Source organism: Anopheles merus, chromosome 2L, assembly GCF_017562075.2.
Source record: "Anopheles merus strain MAF chromosome 2L, AmerM5.1, whole genome shotgun sequence".
In the NCBI taxonomy this organism is placed as follows: domain Eukaryota; kingdom Metazoa; phylum Arthropoda; class Insecta; order Diptera; family Culicidae; genus Anopheles; species Anopheles merus.
The window spans coordinates 16,348,525-16,365,462 of NC_054083.1; the positions used below are offsets into that span (position 1 = coordinate 16,348,525).

A 16,938-nucleotide genomic window follows, 5' to 3' on the forward strand; every position below is an offset into this window, starting at 1 on the left:
GGATTACTACCGAACTTACTTGTCCACTTATATCTAATGTTTGGTAACTGAAATGTTAACAATGAAATTTTAATTACTAATGTCGATTTAATGAAAGCATTTTACACCATCGCTAACCCTGCCATCTAATGAGCACACACCTGCAGCGGTAGGCACACGGTTGCCCACAGTCTTCCCCCTGGTGATACCAAAACGGGTTTTCCCCTATTTTTTTATTTGGCAAACCACAGCCAAGAAGAACGAGTATAGAAACACAAAATATCCCCCTTTGATGGAACGAACTTTACCAGGCAGGCACTCATCAGGCTCGATGGAATGCATGGAATGGACCCGTAACTCCAAAAATGCTCCAACAACAGACCTCATAGCAAGCAGTCGCTAGAAAATGTTATTTTTTATCAATACACAGGGTGCCTCTTAAGTTAATATTGTTGTTGAACGTTATAGTAATTTCTTAAAGTTTTTTTTTTGTATTTTTATTTCCAAAAGACTTTAGAGTTAGTTTGTAAGATCAACTCGCCATTTATGCTATCACAGCCAACAGAAAAACAGTTAATCATTGATTTTTTTTTTTTTTTGCTGTTTCAGGCACAATACATATATATATCAATTTTTGCACATAAAGTAGAAACTACACGTAAATATAAACTCATGAACATTTTAAAGTAAACCAAACAAAAACCAACATTTTCTTGTTCTCAACAGCGTAAGAATACCACTGTGCAACGCGACCAACTGTTTGGGCGATGGATTTGCCATGGCAACCGTGAGCAACCGAGCTCCCTCCTAACATGCGAGACACGATCGTTTGAAAACGCTTGCCTTCGCGTAACTCAAACAAAAGCAGGGCGCTGACACAACCTGTTGATCGTGTTAGCATGCTGCTGTCCAAACGACAACCCCACATACAAAAGCAATGAAGTGTTCAATCAAACCAAACAAAACGCTTGATCTCGATTACAATACGTCGCAGTGTTCTTTCAAAGGGATTTCATTATTCACCGGAAAAGCTTACCCACTTCAGCAAAAAAAAATGTTGAAAGCGAGATTTCAGCCACTTCAGAATGATGTCATTCTTTCGTGACGTAGACAGCAAAACCTATGAAAGATAATCACGAGATAAGCTGTGCAGAACAAAACAATAACTCTAAAACAAGCTAACGGAAGTAATTCATTACAAGACGGATTTGTATCGTCACAGTCTGACACGCGGTAAGAAAACTAGATCAAAGAGCCCAAAAGCTCATTATCAAATGATAAGACTACGAGAAAGAGATAAGACAATCGACTGTGAACCGCGCCTTTAAAGCAAAAACAAAATGATTCAAAAACGATGACAGCAGCATGTATTCATCTATTTATTTGATTGTTTTCGATTAAACTTCAACTTTTATCATGGTTATTATGCTGTAATGACACTACTATTAGACAGTGATTAGAACCATAATTGCATGTTTCTGTATCGACTGATTCCTTTTGCAATGCAGGTTTAATTAAGTTTAATTGTTTAAATCAAATTTCTCTATAATTTCATACATTTTTTAACACTTAACACCTTACTTAACACTTATGTTTTATAACTTTAATTTTATTAACGACAGCTGTTTCTAGTTTCTGCAATTATACTAACAACATATTTCATTAACATGTATAACTTCCTTGGCGTTCACTCTACGTTTTCGCATTACATACTATCGATAGCTCGGAAGTTAATCTTCAACTCATGCTCGTAAGCCCCCTATTTAGCGCCAGACAACGACGCTCTCTTCTCGCGTGCTAACAACTACCGCTCGATGAGCTGGTTCCGCCTAGGAAGGTTGATATTAGTTATCAATTACGTCATTTTTGCACTTCAGACTGTTCAGCTATTGTGTGGCATGATAACACTGGAAACATCCAGGACGCATCCAACCACTTGATGAGTTCGATGCAATAACGATTCCATACAAACATCCCAACGGCTTAGGCATTAATAGCTGATCTTTCTTGACCTGTTCTTAATTTAAATATGATTTAAACCATGTATAATGTTCCTAGACTCTCTTAGTTGCACCTTTATTTCCCCTTCATATGTGAATCTTACAACAATGATGCAGTAATGTTGCATTTTCATTAAAATATAGCACACTTGCATGCCATTCCTTCCAGCGTTGTGCTCACAAATCGAGAAACAAATCAGTGAACCAGCTCATGCCTAAGTAGCATATACGGATGTTACAATGAAATATGACGAACTGTACTGCATCCATTCAAACCAATTCGAAGCGGAGTTGCACGAAGGAAAATAACAACAACAATAGCAACAATAGTTATGTTTCACCTCATTGCTTCGGGGAACGATTGCACAACTTAGCAGAGTATGGATGATAAATCCTTCGAGCTCCTCATATCGGAGCATTTTGAATCATATTGCATCGGCTAATTCAGTACGATGCACACGCGCCCATTAGGTGAAGTAATAGATGAACGCCCGAAGGCTGATGCCTCATCGCTGCCAAGCTGTCTGGAATGTCTGCAGGCATTCGCAGAAAATATATTCCCTCTACGGTATACCATCGTACGGTTGCTGTTGCTGCTGTTGACGTTCCACACGCTGCGTTGCAAAGCGTCCGGGAGAGCAACCTAATCGAAATAGATGGCGTAAATCGTCCCGACAGCTACCAGACTCGGTGACGCGTCGTAGATGCACGTGGCGTAGCTATCCTTCTCCGGGTCCCACAGGAACTGGGTGATTGCCTTCAGCCCTTGCATGTACCGTTCGCCGATGGTAACCGTGACGATGATTTTATACCTGTAAGGTACAGCAATACAATAAGCGTTGAAGAAGGCGAAATAGAAACAAGCGAGTTGGGCCGTTATCAATCATACCGAAATTGTCCCCGATGCATTCCCGTGAGTCTTATTTGTACGTTAAAATGAATATTACCTTCAACCGAATGCACACAAGGGGAGAGCAGCCTATCTGTACAGCAAAATCACGCACTTAACAGGAGATGATTTAGCATACCATTAGGACTTGGGAGCGAGCTGACACCTCGACACAAAGGCAACAGCTAGCAAGCATATTTAGTAGAAATGAATGCTAAGAAAGCCCAAGGAGACGGTGAATGGTGTAGACTTCAATTCATTTGAACTAAGGATTATGTCTCTCGTCATGAGACCTGCGTAGGTTGATTGGATGTGGATCTGCACACATATTGGTTGCAGTCGGTGTAGTAGCATGATTTGAAATTACACATTAACTGTTTTAATCTCTATTCAAGGAGTGAATTGATTGAATAATTCCCCAATGTGTAGTTAATGGTTTTTAGTTTAGTGGTTTAGGTGTCTCACTCAAAATGAATGGTGTTATGTTGATAAACATAATTGTTTAAACTACATAATGATAAAATTTTAAAATTTGAAAAATTTATACATTTTTTAGGAACCACGTTTAGAACTACTCGAGCAAGAATAATGAAGGCATGTAGCGGAAATGGTTAATGTATTTATTTATCCATTGTATCAATTCAGTTAGTTTAGGCACCCTGAATTCTATACAAATTCAATATTTTTTTACATATTTAATTAGATATGCTGTTGAAATGTATCATTTTTTACCATATGCATTATTCTATTTCACTCTTCACGTTTTTCCTTCTTCTTTTGGCTCAACAACCGTTGTCGGGCAAGGCCTGCCTTGTACCACTACCACAAAATATGAAGTTAATTAACACTGGCTAGGTTTTATCAAAACATAACACAGATTTAAAAAAAAAACATCAGAAATTTGGAATAAAATATATACTTTGACTCATTATCCAAGCTATTCGAGTATCTAGGCGAGGTCAAGTCTCGATAAGCCCGAATAAACGGCGCTCCACTGTATGTGTTTTTATCAACTTATATATCAATTCCTTCAGTTATCATCCTTCCAATCAAAGAGTATCATGCAGTTTAATACCTCAATATTTGTAAGGGAGAAAACAGAAAGGCTTTCTTTATTTTAGTCCAAACTTGCATTTACGATAACCATTCAGATTGACACTGGTCAATCACTGGTCAATCAAAATTAAAAAATAACATTGCATCGACCTGTCTAAGCCTGTATGTAAAATATACAAGCTAACGGATGGATTTTTTTATATATTCAGGAGAGACGGCTTTGTCGTGTTGCGTATTAACGGATGGATTTTTACCAGTCAACGATTGCCATTTGGATGTTGATGCAGATCATGGAACATGGTTTATAATTTCCAGTATACTACGTTTTGCATGTTACCTTTTTCCATTGCCTAGTCATCATACATGTAATGATGGATAGCACACGGAGAACGGGCACCCTTCAAATTGTTCGATCTACGCACTAGAACCCAAACCCGTGCAATACGAACATAAGCATGTGCATGTTACCCCACCTTCCTAGTATCCTTTCAACCAAACGCCCGATCCCCGGTATGTTTTAACTCAAGCGAACAATGCACAACGTTGTACATGGAAAATGAAAAGCTTGTCTTGGATCGACAAGCAAAGGATCAGACCATTCAGGCCAATCTGGTAATGTAGCGTGTTAGTTGAACCGTTCCATCCTGCACCGAGAATCAATGTCAGAACGCTCGCCGCTTTGCCATCGGGGACTCATCGACAAATAGGTCAGGGAGTCATCGTGTGTTTTTTTAGTTTTAAATAGAAACAAGACAAAAACAGTAATAGGAAGCAACCATTGCAGAATTTGAACGAGTCGATGATAAGAAAATTGACAACGAACTGGCAATTAATCACACAATCCTCTTGGTGTCAACCTTGGAATAAGCAGAGGTTTTGAACAGCAAAATGCATCATCTGCGGAGCCCTGCATTTTAAACACTCAGTTTAAATATGAAGAAATATTAAAGCGAAGCGACGATAATCTATAACTTTAATAAAAATGTAAAAACCAATAACCAATTAAATGTTTATACACATTAAATATATTTTAATTTAAACCAATCTATCGGATCGGATATCTATCAGCATTTTTCTCGAAGAGCTCATGATCCAAGACTCCCTAACTACGACTTGTTCAATCTTTTTTAGGGATTTCAATTTTATAATAAAATGCCAGGGTCAATTAGTTCTACTTAGTCCCTGTTTAAGTAAAAAAAAAGTTTGCTAGTTTTATTAAAAGTGGTATTGTTTAATTGTTGTTTACTATAGTGCTTCATGTAAATTAGTAGATACTACTACTGACAGCTGTTTGATTTTTTTTTGCTCTCATGAGATTACTTCTTTTTGTTTTGGAAAACATACATTGGAAAACATTGTGGGCTTTGGCTTTTAGTGACTAATTGATTCCCCCCCATAGCAGGATAGTCAGTCGTACGTATGGCGGCGCGGTCTAGTTGGGGCTTGTACCCATGACGGGCATGTTGTTAAGTAGTACGAGTTGACGACCGTACCACGAGACCGATTACTACGGGACATACGAATAGTACTAATAATAATAACAATAATAATTAAAGATAATCTTTTATTTGAAGTATCAGTACATATAAATAACCATTGAATAATTACCAAATTTTAAGTCCGGTGTCGTAGTACAGTCGTCAACTCGTACAACTTAACAACATGCCCGTCATGGGTTCAATCCCCAAATAGAACGCGCCGCCATACGTAGGACTGACTATCCTGCTATGGGGGGGAATCAATTAGTCACTAAAAGCCAAAGCCCACAAGTGGGTACAGGCAGGCCTTGACCGACATCGGTTGTTGAGCCAAAAAAAAAAATTACCAAATTAAAAAAAAAAATGTATGTGACTTCACAGTATTCAGACTTGCGCGCAAAACATATGTAGCATGTGAGCGGGTGGTATTGGCGATCCAGGATTCCCGGCTACATGTATCGACACGGGAAATCTCTTGGCATGGCCCACCTAGACGAGGTGTGGGGTTGGTGTTGTTGTGGAGGGTTTCGAGGTCGCCTGTGCATGCTTGCTAATAGCCACATTCGTTTCTGTTTTTATACTTTGTAACATTTAATTAACTCATTATCGCTAGATAATTCGTCTATCTCAATCCTGTGAAGGGGTATGAGATGGGATACATCATCATCATCTTAGTCATCGAACCACTATAGACCTACACAACTTATTTCTATACGTTACAATACAACTAGTATTAACCAAAAATTAAAAAAAATCTTCTTAAAATGCGCTTCGCAAGAGTGATTGAAGTTTTTTCACACTAACATTAAAATCGACAGTGCAATTTGTAGAGGAATAGGCAATCATCATTTTTGAAACCGGGTCATTTGAGCCAAACTCTGTCGATCTAAAATTAGTGCAAAATAATGGTCTTGGCCTAAGGATTTGACTAGGTGCACGAAAGCTCGATGAGAAAAAAAAATCAAGTCTTCACTCTTCCTAACAATGTCAAGCGTTGTGTTTAAAGCGACTGTATTTGTTCGGGTCTACCCAACGAATGATATAAACCCACTGACAAAGGAATCGATTGATTGGTGCAGTCTCACCATGCACACGTAAACCCGCACGAGTGTACTCAAAGCAGGTGAGCATGTGTAAACTTTGTTTTCTTAGTTGCTCCTGTTGACTGGTTTAACCACAGCTCTTTTAACAAGAACGATTGATTGTATACAATTGTGGATGATCCATATATCGTTTGCAAAGCTCTTTTCATTCTTAAGGTAAACCGCAGAGTACCTCTTTCCGATCAATCACCATGATTTGCGTACAAAGGACAGCACCACAACAAATCTTGGTCGTAGTTTCAGTACCAATATTCATGGTGCGATGAAGTATAAGATGTCTTTACGGCATTGTAATGGTGAAGGAACGACTCAACTCTCTTCAAATAATAGGTTCGATGGCGTATGGAGGTGTAATCAGTAATTATTTCCATGATTTCTAAAGACTTCTCGGTACAGATAATTGATTATGTTTGTCAAACCATTTGGGAGTTCTTTGATGCCTTTGCCGTGTTTGCTGCTTGTTTATGTTTCGATCTACAATTACTTAGCACACAACAATCAATTGTCCAAAACTGCCCGAAGGTATTCACCCCAAAACATCGCTATTTCGCAAAAACCAAACCCCGCATGATCCTGACTACGCATACGCACCTGTCAAACTTGAGCTCCTTGACGCGCGTCTTGATGTCCTCGCAGATCTGCTGACAGAGCGAGGGCGCAAAGTACGAACTGTACTCTAAACCCTGCAGCGATTTGTCCATCGATTCCCGCAGTATCGCCTCGCACGCCTCGCGATTGAACGGATTCCGAGAGGTGAGCCGATAGGACGGCAGATACTTGCAGACCGGCGGTATGTCCGACGCAATCATCGCACTGATCGGTGGCGGCAGCGGTACGTTCTGGATCACCTTTAGATTCGTAATGGCAAGGCTCACCTTGCTCAAGCTGCTGCTGTTTGCCCGGTACCGATTGGTGATGTTCAGTGCCGAGCCAAGAAACTTGCCCGTTTTCTTCCGCGTCGACGGTGGTGCTACCGCTGGCACGGTGGGGGGTGGCGCGGTGGTCGACCCTCCAGCTCCGCCGGGACTTCCACCCGACTGCGGGCTGGTGGAAGCCATTTGCGCTGACTGTTGCTGCTGTGATGCCGTTGTCTGCTGCTGCTATTGCGACCGAGTTAATTAAGTCGCCAGTGAGTGCAAAAGGGCATTCACAGCGCGTTAGAGCAGGACGCAGGACGATGACGTGACGGAAAGTTTGGCCCAGCGTGCGGCCAGCCCCGGGTGGCGTGCCAGTCACCATCAAACCGCCCGAAATGGATGCAAAGCATGAAATGGGAGAAAAGTTTTAATCAGTGTCAGTTTAGCGAAGAGATAGATACACGGAAGCAAACCACCGGCACTAGACAGGACACTTTTTATGTATGTGATTGTGAGCGCAAAACAGCGAGCTTGCGAAGGGCAGGGCAACAAGGACCGAAAGCACTAAAAACCAGGACAAACATCCAACAATAATAAGCCGAACGAACGCGTCCCAGGAAGCGAAAGGGTGCGCGACACACCAACGACACCGAGTCACCCGTCCGCGGACACCGTGTTCTATCAACTAACTATCAACGGAACGAATTACCTCCATTATCAAATCGTGTGCGGGGACCCGCCCGAAAGATTGTCTCCGTTGATCCCCAGCCACAGTCAGCCACCGAGTCGAACGTCACAGCACCTAATGGTCGACCGACAACCCGCCGACTTTCGACTCTAAACCGTATTCGTGCGGGCATCGATTTTGGCAAACCGTTCGAACCTGGAACTGGCGGCAACAAGGAATGTGCGGGGCAGAAACCAAGGTTCGCTCTTCCAACCCTTAAATTGGAAGGATTTTGAGCACGCGTTCAAGCACGCTCGTTAGTAGCGACTGAAGGGCACGATTTGTTTTTGATAGAAGAGAGTTCGTTTGTGTTTTTTTTTTTTCGTTGCATCAGCACTACCACCACCACCACCGCAAAGGTTCCGTTGAACCATCGCACCCGTTGAAAGAAACCCATCCCGATCAGTATGGGTTAGTGGGTGTACGACAATAAGCGGTAAGGAGGGCGTATAGCAATCGGTAAACATCAAACGCGGCTTCGAAAAACTAAAACGGCACGCCAAATGTGTGTCAGGCTGGAATGGATGTTTGTTAGCTTTGCTTAGCGGACGGAACGCGTTAGTTGTGCGATCGGATGTGGCATCAATTGCACCGTTGGGAAAATGGCATTGGATGGATTGGCTAGAACAAAAAACGAAAATAATTCAAATTGATGTTTAAAATCAGTAGATTTGTTTTAGACTTTTGAAAAAATGTTGTTAAACAGGTGTTATTGCTGATTTCTTGTTACCTTTGTGACTTAAATGTGTTGCAGAAGGAAAGAGTATTTTTAGAAAATTCATGACACAGTCTCGTAGCAAGCTTCTGCGTCATTTTCATGTAGCTGGCAAATACAACATTTTTGAAACTTATATCAACGTGAAAACCAGTACAATTTTGCTATTTAAAATGAGTTAGGATAGGCTTTGTTAAAAGCTGCTTTAAACGTGCTATCAGACAAATTAAAGCTAAAATAACGATAAAGCTACATAGACACGATGTCACCATGCAGAATACAATATATACTACAAATTAATATAAAGGAAAATGTACGGCAGAATAGCGAGAAGGATTTTTTGGTAATTCTGTACTATTTGTCAAAGCATCAAACTTGTTTAATCAATAACCCACCAAAAGTAAACAATAGAAGGACATTTTTATCTCTATTTTTTGTTGAAAAATTTGAAAAAGGTATCCGAGTATGATATTCTAATATAAATGAATATCGGATACCTAGAAAAAAAATAAAATAACTCTAAAAAACACAAATAAAAAAACCAAAAAGAACCCCATGGACATCTGAATAAAAGTGTGCAAATTTAGAGCAACCAATGTTACACCTACTTGTGATATTAGTTAGATTTTATGTAAAGATACATATTTTTAGTGTTATACGTATTTAAAATTCCTTGTAAGTGAATATGTTTCATTAAAGAAAATAATATTGGAAATGTTGTAAACAGATTGATTTTTGGTGGAAATTTAGCAAACTCAACCATTAAATAACAAAACCATAAAGCTAGTGAAATAAAATACTGCAAATTGCTCAAATTTAAATCAATCAACGCTACCAGCTCCAATTTAATATGCCAAGGCATTTTTATTTCATACCAACTTCTCTTAACCCATGCAGTCGTTGTTTTATTTTTCAACAGCTAAATCAATTATAAAACAGACGCTGAAAAGCCAGCCGCTTGTTTCCCCCCAATCGATACGGGCGGGCAAAAGAACTGCTTCGTTTAATTGCGTTCGTCTTTAAAGTCGTCCCACTGGTGGTGCGCATCCATTTTTGATTACCCTTGCCAACAAAATGCTGCCACTGTGCGGCACAATCAAGAATTGTACGTTTGTGTCTGTGTGTGTGTATGTGAATCCTGCCACGTGGAAAGGTAAAAGAACACACAATAACGCCCCATGGATTCACGGTGCACACGGTGCCAAACCTAATAACCCTTCGCTGTCATATTAAGCGGAAAGTTATGACATCGAGAGTGCGCCCCGCGGCGACACCGCATCACGCAGCGACCTTGAACCCGGCTCTTGAAGTCGGGAAAGCCGCGGAAAACTCGACAACTCTTAACCGTTCCCACAACCGTGCCTTCCCGGGAGAGCGTTCCGCTGAAAACAAACGAAAACTCATTTGCGTTAAAGACGCACAGATAAAAGTACGACATTCCCTGCAAGTCATGTACATAATGAAGCTTGCTACACGGGATGCTTTCTGAGGGGCTGCTTTTCTACCAGGCTGTACTCCCGAGCCCCGAGTTACCAGAACAGTCGGGCCACTGCCACTGCTGGATTGCTCGGTACAACTTACTTAATCGTTTTGCCTCCCTCGTGCATAAACACGCAGCCCTTCTGCACACATAAGGCAAAAAGTTCCATCGTTAGATGTTCCAATTAATCGAGCGATCGTGGTCGCTTTGCTGCTCACTCGGCGCACCGAGACGATGGGCCGATGGAGGGTTAGTGAGAAGGCAAAGAAGGCCTCATTTACTGTCACCTTCCCCTTGCGGGTTACTGAAGGCTTCGCCCACAACCACAAAACGTTATACAAAAGAATCCCATTTGGAAGTTGTTGTTTTTTGTTGTTGTTACTGTCTCTTTTCCACCACCGGGGGAGGAAAGTAGTCCAGCACCAACAGTGGCAAAGGGCAAAGTGGCAAAGGGTACGGGACTATCAAACCAGTAAGGAGTGGTTAGTGTAAGAGATCTGAAAATAAACAACACTTGTTTGATCAATAAACGAAACTGTCTACGGGATGGCACACGGTGGTAAGGTGATCGTCGGGCGAAAGTTTGCTCGGTCGGTTTAGTGTACGGTGTACGGTTGTTGTAAGCGAAGATATAACACAGCAGTAAACGATAGTGGTTGGCTGTATAGTAGCGAACGTGACATCTGCAGTAGGCTGCCGTATGCTGTCGTATGCTGCAGATGAAGTTTCCTGTCATTTAAGATTGTGACAGTTTTGTTTATCTACGGAAACGGGATTACTTCATTTTGGCGAGTTGAAGCGAACTGGTTCGTGATTTTGTGCTCAATAGTGTAGGGAAAATGCAATAGTCTATGGTGCACAAAATAGGGCTAAGTCTTTTCACACTTTTCCGTTTTTGTTGCTGTCTCGCAAATCGTCATTTATCGTCTAGAAAACACTCATGGGACAAGTTCAAAAATATAGGAACAAGTGTAGAAAATTGAAAGTGTAGAAAGCATGATTAAACAATTAAAATAAAAGATACATAAGACACTTTCAAATGACCTAAATTCGACATTTGTTTCTGCTTTGCATCATTTTGCGCAATTTGTGTTTGATGTAAAAAATGGAAAAAGGTATCAAATTTATGCGGTCCACAGAAAGTCAGACAGTTTCCTCCCATTCCTTTGCAAAATAACCAAATAGAGTGCCAATATTGGCCAGTATGATTCTAAAAGCGTTTGATATCAGTTATCATTGATTAGTGGACTATTTTCAGTGGTCATATGCGTACTACATAACCTAGGCCAAGCGCTCTACGGTCCGAATTAGCCAAATAAAGTAACTTATTATTTTTGAAGAGGGTGTTATTGTTATTTAAACATTTCAAGTTTTTAAATCTTTTAAAAATATGAGGAATGAAGTAATGATGAACATTTTGTTAGTTTTTATACATAATTCTTTAAAAAAAAGTTAAGAGCCGGAAAAAAGATTTAAAATGACAAATTTCAATATCCCATTGTGGAGAAGTCTTAAAAAAACATCCGCTTTTGGAGAGTGGTTGAAACAAACAATTATGATTCACGGTAGTGACATCGAGTTTACGTGAAAAAAAAGATTGGTAGAACGTCACGTCAAATCTATCGGTTGTAACAAATTGATTCCAATAGGCTTTCAGCTAGTAAGGAAGTAACATTTTGGTCAAAGGTAATGGCAAATTGTCAATGAATGATTCTGATTTTGAAACATGCTTGTCTTATACGGTCTATGCAAGGACATCTAAAATGTTACCGGGATGCGCTTTTGGTATAAAGTCCTAATTATTACCTTGCTGAATATGATTTAGATTTACGAAAGTAACCGAGGCCGGGAGTAAAATGTGCCGAGCAATTCGAGACAGTAATGTACACTAAATTCTAAATTTTATGTTTAATTTTTATTCTAAATAAAATTAATGACTTTAAAATTATGGTTAACAATGACACGCTTTTAAAAATACTGTACTACTACTGTTCGAACCTTGCGCAAACGGTATTTACCTGAAATTTTAAAGATATCGATCTGATTTTTTGCATGAGCATAGCTATAGTGTGTCCTCAAACCAGTATGAAAAAATTTGTCCAGTAAGTGGTCTAAGGAACTGTCCAAGGGAGCCGCAAAGTCAGAAAATAGAATATATGGCGACTGTGTGTGTATGAAGTCAAAACACTGATACAAAATAAAATGTTCATATTATGAAAGAAACACCAGGAAAAGGATAACGATCTCATTATTCCGAAAACATAAAATCAAATTAATCCATAAAATAACAAAATTTATAGATATACAAAATACGTATAACGCATTTTTCCAAAGAAAGAATGGCTTTTATTATGTTTCATCACGTTTTTAAAGTGCCTAATGTAACCACGTATCATAATCTTCCCGATTTTCATCCGAAATATAGAAATTGTTTGTGTAATTTTGCTTGAAGTAAAAAAATAGCCAATAGACTATTTTTTAAATTTTTAAAACATCATTTAACATTTAAAGCATCTAATCATTACAACATACTCAAATAACTGTTTGTATTTTACATCATCGATGATGTCAACTTTATACCATTTACAACGTGTGAGATACGACTAGGTTGATTGACGTTGGAAAACGATGTAGAAACAATATAATATGTAATAATAAGATATACAAAAAAATATTTCTATCATATCATTTTTTACAATCATTTGATCTTATCATTTTCATTGTAAAAAAAATAAAACATTGATAAAATTGATATATTTTAGAACCGCAATGGAGACGCCTGGTCTTCGTCGTCTAATTACTATAATTTGTAGGACGTGCTGTAAGTTTTCACCATCATTGATTGATACTCTAATAAGCAGAAACAATTTAAAAATATCGTTCTTTAGCTATTTAAGTATAAAAGTAAGAAGGAAGCAGTTAAATTTATATAGCACAGCTAAATTCTAGGCTTTGAACTAAATTGCATTAAATTATTGAATCATTATTTTTAAAGGACACATTCAAAAGTAGTTTATTTGATTTTATATCTTTTACAGTTTATTTGAGTTTTGATGTGAAACCTTCTTATTTATCTTTTCATTCATTTATCAGCCCTCTGCAAGTTTTTAAACATAATTCCCAACCAATCATGCTTAAAGATCGTTCCTGTTTGCAGTGAGACTAGGAAGGAACACTTCTAACAAAAACAATCTCCATCTCAACTTTCATCAACTCCAAACCCCCCTCCCCCCCCCCTCCTCAAACGCATTACCTCGATTTGGGGTATTAAAACAAAATTAAATTCTTCCCAGTTTCCTCACCAATTGTCCATCGTCTCGTTTCCCCATCTTGTCCCCGTGTCATTTGTCGTTTGATCAAAATGAAGTCTTTGCTGTCCCCGGCTCCTCGTTTTTGTGACTCCTCGTTTTTGCACCGTTGCTAGAAGAGCACGTCGCCAGCAGACTCCATTAGATATTCATCGTTATGAAATGAATGGAGAGTGATCCTTTTTCGGTAAAGGATGAAACTAAAGCTGGACACCCATAATTTACTGCTCCGAGACAAAAGACTGCTGTTACGAACAGTTGATGTTTAAGTAAAAAAAACAAACGATTCCACTAGCCCACTAGGGTAGACCACGGGCAACCTCGAAAGGTATATGGCAAGCTGTGGACTTGGCTGGACGATCGCTTAGCATTCAACAGAATTCGTAAAAGAAGAATAACATAAAAACGCTCTCACTCAGTTTGTCCTAGGGTAGACCGAGCATGGAAGGGAGGTTTTGCCTCTTCGTTCTCAAAATTTCATCATAACGACGCGCAAAAACGAATAGCCGGCGTAGCACACGATGCACTCTAATGAGTGTCTTGTCGAGCCGGTCAATGGTCGAAGCTTGGGACAAAAGGACACGAGCGAATAAAAACACTAATCATCGACCGTCTGTATGATGTTGTAAAATTCGTCAAATTCGCTCGTATATCACGTTTCATCGCTAAGAGGATAAGCACGTTTCCATGCTCGACTTGCACTTAGGATACTACTGAATTGCTACTGTAGTAAATTACTCACAATTTCCGGAATAGAATAATGTTGGTTTGGTTACGAATTTTAGCAGGATAATACAAACATACAACACAAATATTTACTCAATTTGTGCTTCCGCATCTCCAACTAATTATCTGCCATGCCATCCACACAAAGTACAACCTACCAAACCACAGGAAAACGCATCGGATTTTAAAAGCATTTTGGACATCAAATATCCTGTGGTTGCCGTATCTCATCCATGCAAACACACTCTTTGCCCACCCCAATGAACCCGAGCCTGAACCCGGCTGGTCAAAATCTCGCGTAGCAATCCGCCACGGCCTCGCCTCTCCAGCGAATTGGGGCGATGAAACAACTCATTAGCCGTCATGTAATTCGTTTCTTTTTGTTGAGCTATCGTTCAGCTAGCACGTGTTGTTTGAAAACGCTATACTGCGATGTCCTCGTTCGCGGTCATAATCCTTTTTACGTTGGATCCTTTTTCCCGTACCAGTTTGTTCCACCGCTTCCATAGCTATGGATTGTTCCCTTTTGCAGTCTATTCTTACCCACACCGTATAGTCACAGTGTGGCAGTGGTTTGTGGTATGGTTTTGTGTGCTAGTTTTCTGTTAATATGAAACAAAGCAAAAACGACATTTCAATGTAACCAAAGCGGCATAGATAATGGGGATATGTACTGTTTGAAGGAAAAAAGGAAAGGTGGAAAATGCTGAATACCGATTTGATTAAAGCAAAGAAAACTGAATGGTGAACATTTGAAAAGAGCTTCTCTTGTTATAATTAATTATAGAATAGATGAACAAAACAGGAAGATAATTAAAAAACATATACGAAAGACCAGACCCATATACGATAAGACGAAAAAGACATTACATTCTATGCAATGTATTTTTAAAACACTACTTAAATCAAAAATGGACTAAATTATAGAAAACTTTTAAAACCTTCCATACGTTTTTCATTTTTTATGACAGTTTGTTCTTTATATTACTTTTGTTCTATTGTTTATTGTATTACTTTTATTTATAATACATATTAATTGATTTTCTATTCAAATTTATCCAAAATTTATTTGTTTGACGTTTATGTTCTTTGGTCATTTGTTTTCTGTTAGTATTGCTATATTTTATTTTTTTTTAATATCGTGTCGCATATTGTGGTCAACAATTTTCCATTTCATACAATTATTTAAATTTTATTCTTTTCTAGATGATAAGCCATTATGATTGCTGTTATGTGATAGGAGATGACCTTTTGATGGTGATAAATGAATCGCTAGAGAGTGGCATTTTCCCAAAAACATGGAAGGAATCATTCATAATACCGATTCCTAAGGTGAACGGAGCTGTCAATGCGGAGGATTTTCGTCCTATCAACATGTTGCATGTGCTCGAAAAGGTGCTGGAGACAGTAGTTAAGGAGCAATTGGTTCAGATTCTGAATGGAAGCGAGCTGTTGATCCGAGAGCAATCAGGATATCGGCAAGGACACTCTTGTGAGACTGCTCTGAATCTTGTACTGGCGAGGTGGATGGATCGGTGGATGTTGATGGATCGGAGGAAATCGATAGTTGCTGTTTTCTTGGATCTAAAACGGGCATTTGAAACAATATCTAGGCCATTGTTGCTTTCTACCTTAAGGCGTTTTGGTATTGTGGGGAGGGAGCTCAGTTGGTTCGAAAGTTATTTAAAAGACAGAACTCAGAGAACTTTATTTGATAACTCTGTATCAGAGCCTATAGAAAACACCCTTTGTGTTCCACAAGGTAGTGTTCTTGGACCAATTTTGTTTATCATGTATATCAATGACATGAAACAGGTTTTGAAGGCTTGTGAGATCAATCTTTTTGCCGACGATACTGTTCTGTTTATCTCGCACAAAGATATCAAGCAAGCAGAGTCTCTGATTAATACCGATTTAAACGCTCTGGATGGATGGCTGAAGCACAAAAAGCTGGCATTAAACATTAACAAGACTTATTACATGGTGATGTCTGCGGGTGTATTGGACGAACCTCCATCTATTGCGATAAATTCGGAACGAATCGAAAGAGTTAGACAGGCTAAATACTTAGGGGTAATCCTAGATGACAGGTTAAAGTTCCACGCTCACATTGACTGGGTCATCGCTAAAGTGGCTAAGAAGTGTGGAGTAATAAGTAGATTGGCGAAGGATCTCGACTTCTTTGGGAAAGTTCACCTCTACAAATCATTGGTATCGCCGCACTTTGACTTTTGCTAGTCCATTCTATTTCTTGGCAACAAGGGGAAAATTAAAAGGCTTCAAAGGTTGCAAAATCGCATCATGAGGATAGTACTAGGGTGCGGTCGACGTACGCCGACCACTGTTATGTTAGATATTCTTCAATGGATGTCCGTAGAGCAGAGGATTGTATACCAGACCATGATCTTTATTTTTTAAATGTTAAAAAGTCTGTTGCCTGGGTATCTGGGGGAGAGCATAATTCGGGGGTACGACGTCCACCGGCACTGCACACGAAGGGCTAATGAGCCGAGGGTACCCAACGTGCAGTCACAAAGTGCCAGAAACTCTTTGTTCTTCAAAGGGATTCAACGGTACAACAGATTACCCGGAGAAATTAAGAATGCGAGAAACTTATTTG

General features: G+C 39.4%; 1 protein-coding gene across 5 annotated transcripts in view; it reads right to left on the reverse strand.

The window, feature by feature from the left end:
• Positions 1-2,706: 2,706 nt before the first annotated feature.
• Positions 2,707-16,938, reverse strand: part of LOC121592209 (PX domain-containing protein kinase-like protein) — a 31,460-nt gene continuing 17,228 nt past the window's right edge. For 4 of the 5 annotated variants that reach the window (XM_041913612.1, XM_041913610.1, XM_041913614.1 and 1 more), the window contains 2 exons: positions 7,097-7,605; positions 2,707-2,791 (listed from right to left, as the gene is read on the reverse strand). In XM_041913612.1, the coding sequence (XP_041769546.1) occupies positions 7,100-7,605 (506 nt within the window). In that variant the 3' untranslated portion in view covers positions 2,707-2,791; positions 7,097-7,099. The remainder of the gene's footprint in view (positions 2,792-7,096; positions 7,606-16,938) is intronic. The other variant, XM_041913611.1, reaches the window with a different exon arrangement.